We start from the raw sequence: 11,096 nt of genomic DNA, 5'->3' as shown, positions 1-11,096 counted from the left end.
GTGTTTCACTCGTTCTGTCCACGTGCAGCTGGATGTGTGTTTACTTGTGGACGAAGGAGAGAAACGAGTACATTTCAAGAGTTCTGTATTTTACTGTGAACTCTTTTGTACTGAAATACAGATGTAAAGGCAGAAATTGCAGTAGATGTAAGTTCACGTACAACAGAAGGTGTTCAGGTAGTTTGTGCTTGTTGTGTCTCACAGGAGCTGAAGTTAGTTTCCTCTTCTGACCACTGTTTGTTTTCCAGGTTGATGGCCGGTCTCGCTCCTCCTGTCCCATCGTCTCTCACCTCGTTTCTCTCCACGCTTCTTCCCTGCGGCGTCGCTGTGGGACCGTCCCGGCTCTGCGAGGGAAGGCTGGGGCTGTGGTGGGTCGGCCGCTCGCTGGGGGCCGGGTCCCTGCTGGGCAGGCAGGGGGACACAGAGTGGACCTGGAAGCATCACACCGACCTGATGACTCTCGGACAGGAGGGTGAAGTCACGCTGAGCTCTCACAGCACTGAGGCAGAAAAAGTAAAGTGATTCTACATGATTTAGTTTGTTAATTCAGATCTTTATTGCACGAACAGAAACACAGAGTATTAACACACAAAATATGCTCTGGATCCATCTTTATTGTATTAATGATACAAGTATTTAGTAATTGTATGTAATTGGGCCTTTAATTGCCTTGTTTCACTTTGTTCTGCCTGTAGCATGTAGTACATGGGGTCATGAGAGTGAAGTGCAGCAGCAGCTTCCTTTCTTATCGTTATAACTCTTTCTTAGATATCAGTAGAAATGTTCACATTAAAGCTGGACTTCGGCTCCTCGAGTGTGTCCTGAAAACTCATCACCCACTTAGTTTCTCTGTGATGCCTCATCATACATACAGTGTTTTCTCTGCATGCAGAGTAGTGTACAGTCACAGTCACCTGTGCTCGTGCATGTTTCAGAGAGCAGACACAGAACGACAGAGCAGCAGAACGACAGAGCAGCAGAACCTTCAGTTATCATTTGCTTGGGCCTGAGTCACGGCCGCACCTGAGCAAACATTCAAATCTCCCAAATCAGTGCTGCCGCACAAAAACACTGCAGTTAACCAATCATGAGTCAGTGTCAGCTGTCAATCATGACGTCTGTTTTTTTAATCATAAATAACTGATGAAACCAAACTGATCAGAAACACTTGAACAAACATCAGTGAGAGAAGAACAAGTTGAAATGACAGAAACATATTTACAAACATTTAACTTCTACTTTGAGTTTTTAGTTTGGTCCATGTCCCATCTGCTAACATGGAGGAGGAGGGGCTTATGGCCAGCCACCAGGGGGCCAGTGAGACGCGTTGGCTGAACTTTGGTGGGCCGTCATGTCGTCCATCTTTATTTACAGTGTATGATGCAGCTCGCTCTGTGTTATTCAAACAGCAGTCGTGGACCTGAGTCCTGTCAGTGAAGAATCTCAACACATCTTTGAGACACATTCACCGGCATCCACTTCTTTTTCCTCAAACCATTTGTCTCTTGTGTCGACTGAACCATCGACGTGAATATGAGCTGCTCTGCTTAATTAGCTGTTGCAGCAAGATAATGACTCAGGCCTTGTAATTACCACTGAGCGTTCTGAGAGAAGAGAACAAGTCGGAGCAGCTTCTCACATCCAAAGACGTACTGCTGATGATTTACATGGACACTGCAACCAACACACATTCAAATCACAAGCTGGCAATTTAGTTGAAAACACAAAGAGCGTGAGTGAGACGTTGACAGTAATCCTCATTATTATGAGCATTAAAATCAAAAACTGTGTTCAGGTAGGAAACAGAAAATAACGAACATCAGGTCAGTGTTAAAACTAGTGACTGAGTGTGTTTGATGTTGTGTTTTACAGGCGCTGAGACAAAAAGCCGTTAACAAGGAGGCTGTTCTACAAAAAGCTGTTTGGATCAAGTGAGTTCACAAACCTCTGGTTTCACTCAGCTGCTTATTACTCTGAAAACTCTTTGTCTCAGTCAGGTGGGTTAGTGTTCTTAGTCCAATGAATATTATTCCATAAATATGATGAAGGGAGAAGTGGAAATATGAAACTGTCATTAGAATAATTAACAGTTCAAACAGAATCTATTGAGAGCAGAATGATTCTCTTTAGTGAGCGAGAGCTGCACGAGGGGACAGTTGAATCTGTTTCCCCATCATGTGAATCCACTGCAGGATTATTTAAGATTGTTAACTCAGATCTGATCAGATAAAAGTGTGTTCTCATCTTCTTTTCTCTTTCTCTCTTTCTCTCCGTGCTTTTCGTCTCCGCAGCTTTGCGTGCCGGGCGCTCAGCAGGGCTCAGCAGAACGTGGCAGTGCAGTGTGTGTGTGGACAGATGTGCGTCGGCGAGTGTGTGGATGTGTTTCTGCGTGTGTGTGACGACGTCCAGCCCGGAACTGAGCTGCTGTTTTATGACGACACTGAAGGAACCGGTCAGACCGACGAACCCATCACACAGGAGAACTCAGGTACTGACACAGCTGATTAACCTCGTCTGTCTCTTCAACTGTCCCGTGTCCATCGTCTGTCTCTTCAACTGTCTCGTGTCCATCGTCTGTCTCTTCAACTGTCTCGTGTCCATCGTCTGTCTCTTCAACAGTCCCATGTCCATCGTCTGTCTCTTCAACTGTCTCGTGTCCATCGTCTGTCTCTTCAGCTGCTTTAAGACTCTCCTCACACTCTCCTCACCCTCGCCTCACCCTCCCCTCACACTCAGCCGTTAGGGAGCGTAAAATGTAAAGATTCATTTTGAGCTGTTGTCCCACTCTTCATTCACACTGTCCACCTGGAGGCGCTAGAGAGATATTTAACTCCACTAACCCCAGAAAACTTCATTTCCCATCAGTCTCAGTTATCACTGAACACTAGAACTTCAGGTTCCATCAGAATGTTTCAGTTGAAAGCAACAAGGAGAGCTGCAGATGAATAATGAGAGGATGACTCATTTTCGGCAAACACAAAGTACATCAATTAAATGAAAACACCAAGCAAGAATACAAAATCATTAAAGCGTGTATATGTTATTTAGGAGTACTGTCCTCTTCAGTGCTGCTAATCCTGATTATTTCTGCTTCGAGGAGCGTGTATGTGCAGTGATTGATGGGAAATTAAGGACGACCTTTACACTGAGTACCCAGCAGCTGTAGACCGTGGCTGAACTGGAGACATCTCATTAAAGTCGAGCTCCTGTGGACCGCTGATTTCAGCTGATTGAGAATATAAATCACACAAACATCCACTACACAGTAATGAATACTAAATGAAAGATAAAAAGATGAGAAGCAGCTAAATCCCTGCAGGGAGGTTACAGTGTTGTTGTTGCTGCAGATGATCATTAGATTTGAATAGAGAAGAGACGACTGTGATAAAGGTTAAGAATTAGAAGAACCCGTTAATAAAAGAAGCTGAAAAACAGATAATTCTGTGGAATTAATTCACCCAGAGTAACTGAAGTGGAAAATCTGAAAACAGATGTTAAACTTAGAAAGTAAGTAACAAAGTGTACATGTATGTGAACATGTTAAGAACATGTATGTGTACATGTATGTGTACATGTATGTGTACATGTAAAGAACATGTATGTGTACATGTATGTGAACATGTATGTGTACATGTATGTGTACATGTATGTATACATGTAAAGAACATGTATGTATATTTAAGATACTTTGTGATTAGCCATACTTCAGAGAGAAATTTAAAAATTCAAATCAATAATTTGCTGCTAATTCATGCGTCACATTTACACGAGATCTTCACCGCTCTCATATTTCTTCACAGATCTTCCAAAATGTTTTCAAGTCTACGTAGAAGATAATTCAAAACTGTGAATGAGACAGTAAAGTGCAGATATTCTGTGTTAACCTGACCTTTATACGGGCAGATATCCAAGTCAGCTGATATCCAGGTCAGCTGATATCCAGGTCAGCTGATATCCAGGTCAGCTGATATCCAGGTCAGCTAATATCCAAGTCAGCTGATATCCAAGTCAGCTGATATCCAGGTCAGCTAATATCCAGGTCAGCTGATATTCAAGTCAGCTAATATCCAGGTCAGCTAATATCCAAGTCAGCTGATATCCAGGTCAGCTGATATCCAGGTCAGCTAATATCCAAGTCAGCTGATATCCAGGTCAGCTGATATCCAGGTCAGCTAATATCCAAGTCAGCTGATATCCAGGTCAGTTAATATCCAAGTCAGCTGATATCCAGGTCAGTTAATATCCAAGTCAGCTGATATCCAGGTCAGCTAATATCCAGGTCAGCTGATATTCAAGTCAGCTAATATCCAGGTCAGCTAATATCCAAGTCAGCTGATATCCAGGTCAGCTGATATCCAGGTCAGCTAATATCCAAGTCAGCTAATATCCAAGTCAGCTGATATCCAGGTCAGTTAATATCCAAGTCAGCTGATATCCAGGTCAGCTGATATCCAAGGCAGCTGATCCCTGTCTTTATGCTAAGATGAGCAAATTGGCTGTAGTTTCACATTTATTATAAAAACATGATGCTGATGAGATTCTGATCTGAATCAGATTTGGTTGATCAGTCGGTACCGAACTGTTCCTTTAACTGCAGGGATCTTATGTTTTTGTGGTTATTTCTACATGATTGTGATGATGATGAGAAATGATCATTGTTGGATTTGTTGCCCTTTATCTCAACATGTCTTTGTGCTTGATGTATTTATTGAACAGATAAAGAGGTGAATCATGGAAAAGACCACGAGAGCACAACTAAGAAGATTCCAATCACTGAAGAAGAGATGAACGGCAAACACAAGGAGAGAAAACTGGAGGAAGAGGAGGAGGAGGAGGAGGAGGAGGAGGGACAGTACAAAAACCCCTGCAGACGCATGAAGAAGAGTCACCCAGTCAGACACAGGAGGAGGAGAGTCGAGGAAACCCCGTCTGAGCCGAGTGTGGACAGTGACGGACAGCGGGGGGGCGATGGTGAAACAGACAATAAAGGGACGACAGTCCGACCGTCCCACTGTCACCCTGACTCCAGAGGCCTCTCTGCACCGCCTCATGTCCGCTGCAGCTCCCGTCTGGCTGCAAAACCACGACGGGTTCACTGTCAGACCGGCCGGGTGAAGCCCCCCCCTGCCCCCCCCGACCCACCCAAACACACCGAGGGACAGAGGCGGAGCTACGCAGGGGGCGCCAGGTGCATCCCAGATAAGGTGATTTCCATAAAGACGTCACACCCTGAAGCCGAGACCGTCGCAGCAGCTTCGACGTGGCAGCCGGAGATCAGAGAGAGACGCTACAGCTGTTCCAGCTGTGGTAAAAAGTTCTACCAGCTCAGCCACTTGAAGAAACATCAGTTCAGTCACACAGAGCAGAAACCGTTCAGCTGCCCCGAGTGTGGGAAAAACTACACGTCGGCAGAGAGCTTCAGAGCCCATCAGGTAGAGCAGACCTCTCTCTGGAAGACCTGATGTCAGGGCTGCAGCACACTCGTATCGAGCGTCACGGAGGAAAGTGTTCTGGCACAATCTGTCGTAAATCCTTCACTGAGTCCCAGCGTAATACGGCCAGGGTCTAGAAGCAGGGTCTAGAAGCAGGGTCTAGAATCTAGAAGCAGAATGTAGAAGCAGGATCCAGAAGCAGGGTCTAGGATCTAGAAGCAGGGTCTAGAAGCAGGATGTAGAAGCAGGGTCTATGATGTAGAAGCAGGATCTAGATCTAGGATCTAGAAGCAGGGTCTAGAAGCAGGATGTACAAGAAGGGTCTAGGATCTAGAAGCAGGATGTAGAATCTAGAAGCAGGATCTAGGATCTAGAAGCAGGGTCTAGAAGCAGGGTCTAGGATCTAGAAGCAGGGTCTAGGATCTAGAAGCAGGATGTAGAATCTAGAAGCAGGATCTAGAAGCAGGGTCTAGAAGCAGGGTCTAGGATCTAGAAGCAGGGTCTAGGATGTAGAAGCAGGATGTAGAATCTAGAAGCAGGATCTAGAAGCAGGGTCTAGGATGTAGAAGCAGGGTCTAGAGGCAGGATGTACAAGCAGGATGTAGAATCTAGAAGCAGGATCTAGAAGCAGGGTCTAGAAGCAGGATGTACAAGCAGGATGTAGAATCTAGAAGCAGGATGTAAATGTTTATTTATCAGTTCAGCTCCAATCTCTCCCACGTCATTGAGAAAGAATTCCCTCTGATCACAGCCGGTCGTCGGTGGATGAGCTCTGAGATAATGGATTGAACTACCGGATGGTTAATCATGATGTTTATGAATTTGCAGATGAGTCACCGCGGGGAGCGTCCGTTCCCCTGTCCTCACTGTGAGAAGACCTACGGACTGAAGAGGGACCTGAAGGAGCACATGGTTCTGCACACCGGGGAAAAACCTTATACCTGTGAGCACTGTGGCAAAGCATTTGGACGCCGCCCCTCGCTACGCATCCACCGCATGCTTCACTGCAGCAGGATGACCTACACGCAGCATCCGAAGGTACAGACGTGTTTCACTCTGCACATCTGCAGTGACATTTTCAAATCGCTGCTGCTTTACCTGGAAGTCGGGGAGAGCTGGTACCTCCACCACTTAGAACCTCCTCATGAAGCCACGTTTAAATCTGCTTCATCCAGATTTTTATTTGGATTTGCATCAAATTTCACACCCTCACAAATATCAGTTCTCTAAACATGTTGGATTTCTGTCATCGAGGTCCGTTCATCGTCACGATGATAAATAAAGAGATAAAACATTTCTGGATCTGCTCCTGTGTCCAGATCCACTCTTGAATTTAATGAGGTCTTTCTTGGCTCATGTCTCATCCTCCCACCAAGTTTTGTGGAAATGTGTTCAACAGTTTTAGACCAACAAACACAAACTCCGTGGAGATAAGACGAAGGAGTATTTCTCCTGAAATCTGAAATTTACGAGGTTTTTAAATTTGCTGCTGCTGTCTCACCCTCTTTTAAACAAAACGTTTCTATCTGCTCAGCTGAACTGGGTCATAATTCATTCATTTAACTTTGTGTGTTGGTCTCATTGTTTGTCCCCAAACAGCAGTTTGAAGTTGAAGTATTTAGAAAAAGGGTAAAGTTGAGTTTGGATTTCTCTCCAAGGTGCAGTGTACACTCTGCCCCAAGCTGCTGGCAAACTTCGGCTCTCTGAGGAACCACATGAAGCTCCACACAGGAGAAAGACCTCACATCTGTCAGCACTGTGGGAAGAGCTTCAGTCAGAAAGGTAAATGTCTGAGGCTCCGGTGCTGATTCAGATTGAACACACCTCCTGACTGCTGCTGTTAAACAGTGCAGCCACTTTCACCGAGGAGGAAAGTCGACAAACATGAAGAAGAACCTGCGGCAGCTTCAGTCGTCATAAAAACTCAAAAGGTTTTAGTTTGTCCAGTCTGGACTAATGTAAAAAACATGGCTGCCTCCGTAGAGAGGGCCCCCTCCATGTACATATAAAGTATTTCAATATAAAGTATTTCAATATAAAGTATTTAAAGTATTTACATATAAAGTATTTCAACATAAAGTATTTCAATATAAAGTATTTCAACATAAAGTATTTCAAGTATTTCAATATAAAGTATTTCAAGTATTTCAATATAAAGGGTCTTTTCTGGGGTAAAGAAAATTCCAATTCAAACAATTTAGATGAAACAAACTCGTGAGAACCTCGTGAGGATTATTCTACGTTAGATTTCAGTAGATCTTTTTCACCTAAATCTTACACACTGGATCTTTATGTGAAATATTGAACCCAGGTGTATTTTTTACAGCGTGATGTTTCTTCTTTTACTTCAGCAGATGATCAGAGTACTTCTTGCACCACTGATCAAAATATCCAGATATTGTTTTAAGTGTGAAACCAGAATTTAATTCTCGTCACATTGATGATTAAATTTCACTCATTTCTTTTCAACGATTAAACGTTTGTTATTTTAAATAACTTTTAAAGTATAATATGGTTTATGTTGTTGTGACAGCATCATTCCAGTGAGAGAAACTAATCTTCACACATAATTGGACAAATGCAGATTCACTCCAGCTGCGACCGCAACCAGCGTCGCTGACTAACCGTCTTACCTCCGTCCCAGGAAACCTGGAGTGCCACTTGAGAATTCACAGCGGAGAGAAGCCGTATCCCTGCGCCGAGTGTAACCAGAGTTTCTCCCAGAAACCGGAGCTCCGCCGGCACATGATTTGCCACACGGGTGGAGGCTTCCTCTGCAGCTACTGTGGGAAATCACTGAGGGATCCACACAGCCTGAAGTCCCACGAGCGACTGCACACTGGAGAAAGACCACATCGCTGCCCTGTCTGTGGAAAAGGTTCTAACAGGATATTAACATTTAACATTTTATTAACATAGTCCTCTAATCTCTCTGTTAAGTAATTCTATGAGCAGATTCAGCCACATTTAGTCTCAGATCAAAAAGTCCCGTTCCCTGTGCAGCACATCTCTGTCACAGCTTCAGGAGCATAAAGCTGCTTCTTTTATCTGCTCTAACGAAGACGAAGTTTAAAACTCACATGGTCAAAGATGTCTTTTGTCCACTTGGAAAAGAGACACTGACGATGTAAGACCCACATATAATTTGTGAAAATTATACTTCACTGATTAAGCATTTTCTTTTTGATTCCATATATTTTTTTCCACATTACCCACAATGCAACTCACCCACCGGGGGTTGGTCAGGTGTGTTTTGCCGGTAACCTCTAACGTAGTCTGGTGAACTCCCGTGTCTAACTGCTCAGCCTCTGAGTTTTATACTTTTTTAAACTTAGGGCCGGTGGGACGGGACAGAGGACACTTATCAGACGTCTCTCGGCTCCTGCTGGAGACGCTGACGTCTGTTTTTACATTTGCAGACGTGTGAAACCAGCAGAGTTCCCTTTAACACCGTCAATCCTCATTGTGACAGACAGCGATTGTCACACATTCCAAACATTAGTCAGACGTAGTTCACGTTCATCTCTTATTTCCACGTCTTCCTGAAATGAGATGATAACGTGCGGCTCTGTTCCCTGATAAATCATTGATCGTTTTCAGCTTCGTCCTTTTAAAGAACTAGAAAAGGTCTCACTCTTGTTTGTGTCCCTCTGAGCTGCAGATGTTCTGTCCAGCTCATGATTAGAAATAAGAGGAACTGTATTATTCATCTCGGTAACTGTAGTTTTTCTCTCAGGTTACACGTTGGCCACCAAGCTGAGGAGACACATAAAGTCCTCTCACGTGCTGGAGAAGCCGTTCAGCTGCCACTGTGGAGCTTCATACACTGCGAGACAGAGTCTGCTGAGGCATCAGGCTCAGCACCGGACGGAGGGAGGAGCTCAGGAGGACGTGGGAGAGGAGGGTGGACACAGGGACGAGACGGACAGCAGCTGGAACCATGGGACTTCAAACTCCAGTCACTCGAAGCCAATCAGAGGCCGGCCGAAGAAGAACCCCCTCCCACAAGAGGCGGGGGAGACGGAGGCTGGGGAGGTGAAGAGGAGAAAGGGAAGAGAGGAGGAAAAGGAGGTGAGGCAGTTAGGAAGGAGAGTTCAAGAGGACCAGACTTCAAGAGAAGGAGATGAGGAAGGTAACATCCAGCACGCCGTCGTCTACGTCCACACCGACAACCTGTCCACACCAAGCTCCGCCCCTCTGCTCCTCGCCTCGGAGAACTCCCTGCCTGCAGGGGCGGGGCGGGAGCTGATGGAGGTGGTGATATCAGAGGGCGCAGAGCAGTGCATTGTGGTCCACGGGCAGCCGGCTGTAGGAGAGCTGCTGATCTTACAGGAGGAGGAGAGCGGCCTCTGCTCTGTGGCTCAGACTGTGGAGATCAACACCGTGTAGATCTCAGCTGGCACCGTCTACGTTCTACACATCTGTTCTACGTTCTACGTTCTACACATCTGTTCTACACATCTGTTCTACACATCTGTTCTACACATCTGTTCTACGTTCTACACATCTGTTCTACGTTCTACACATCTGTTCTACACATCTGTTCTACGTTCTACACATCTGTTCTACACATCTGTTCTACACATCTGTTCTACACATCTGTTCTACGTTCTACACATCTGTTCTACACATCTGTTCTACACATCTGTTCTACGTTCTACACATCTGTTCTACACATCTGTTCTACGTTCTACACATCTGTTCTACACATCTGTTCTACGTTCTACACATCTGTTCTTCACATCTGTTCTACGTTCTACACATCTGTTCTACGTTCTACACATCTGTTCTACACATCTGTTCTACACATCTGTTCTACACATCTGTTCTACGTTCTACACATCTGTTCTACACATCTGTTCTACGTTCTACACATCTGTTCTTCACATCTGTTCTTCACATCTGTTCTACGTTCTACACATCTGTTCTACGTTCCACACATCTGTTCTACACATGTGTTCTACGTTCTACACATGTGTTCTACGTTCTACACATCTGTTCTACGTTCTACACATCTGTTCTACGTTCTTCACATCTGTTCCTCACTTCTGTTCTACACATCTGTTCTACACATCTGTTCTACGTTCTACACATCTGTTCTACACATCTGTTCTACGTTCTACACATCTGTTCTACGTTCTTGTGTAGCGGTGGATAGATTCTGAGGGACTGAACCTGAGCACTTGAAGCTGAACGTTGACTCAGTGACGCTGCAGTTGACAGAGAGAAAGATAAACTAACATCCGAGGACACAACTCTCTGTTTGTGTGTTAAAGATCCTGGACTCCAGTTTTCACTCGATGCTGCTGCTCAGGCTTCATTTTAGAAAACGTGAATTTGTTTTCACCCTGATGATTTAATGACCTGTTGGGTCCATGTGGCTTCTTTCTGTCTGGGTCTAAGGGGCCTCATGGGTCGAGGCTCCTCTCCCAGGTCTGGATTCATGAAGAGACTTTGGAAACATGCGCCTGACGCTGCACGAGGCTGCCGCTGTTAAACTACAACATAAATGTTCTTTACATCATGAAAATAAAAACCAGTCCCTTTGAGTTCCTCTGCAAAATCACCTTAATTGTCCAAACCTCCCCAACCCCCCCCTCCGAAGAACTCGTGAGGCGATGCACACAAATATCGTAAAAAGCAAATATCACATGAACGCACAGA

The 11,096-nt window shown here is 44.9% G+C and overlaps 1 protein-coding gene across 2 annotated transcripts in view; it reads left to right on the top strand.

Annotated features, from left to right (window-relative positions):
* The window catches only part of znf408 (zinc finger protein 408), an 11,263-nt gene extending 282 nt beyond the window's left edge, over positions 1-10,981 (top strand). Inside the window, exons 2-9 of one of the 2 annotated variants that reach the window (XM_069528087.1) lie at positions 249-513; positions 1,873-1,931; positions 2,292-2,488; positions 4,717-5,432; positions 6,261-6,470; positions 7,097-7,214; positions 8,077-8,310; positions 9,169-10,981. In XM_069528087.1, coding sequence (XP_069384188.1) covers positions 253-513; positions 1,873-1,931; positions 2,292-2,488; positions 4,717-5,432; positions 6,261-6,470; positions 7,097-7,214; positions 8,077-8,310; positions 9,169-9,821 — 2,448 coding nt within the window. In that variant the 5' untranslated portion in view covers positions 249-252 and the 3' untranslated portion in view covers positions 9,822-10,981. Of the gene's footprint in view, positions 1-248; positions 514-1,872; positions 1,932-2,291; positions 2,489-4,716; positions 5,433-6,260; positions 6,471-7,090; positions 7,215-8,076; positions 8,311-9,168 lie in introns of both variants that reach the window. The other variant, XM_069528078.1, reaches the window with a different exon arrangement.
* Positions 10,982-11,096: the final 115 nt, after the last annotated feature.

The sequence above is a fragment of the Paralichthys olivaceus genome, chromosome 1 (assembly GCF_024713975.1).
Source record: "Paralichthys olivaceus isolate ysfri-2021 chromosome 1, ASM2471397v2, whole genome shotgun sequence".
Classification (NCBI taxonomy): Eukaryota; Metazoa; Chordata; class Actinopteri; order Pleuronectiformes; family Paralichthyidae; genus Paralichthys; species Paralichthys olivaceus.
This window is presented reverse-complemented; position numbering and strand designations above follow the sequence as displayed.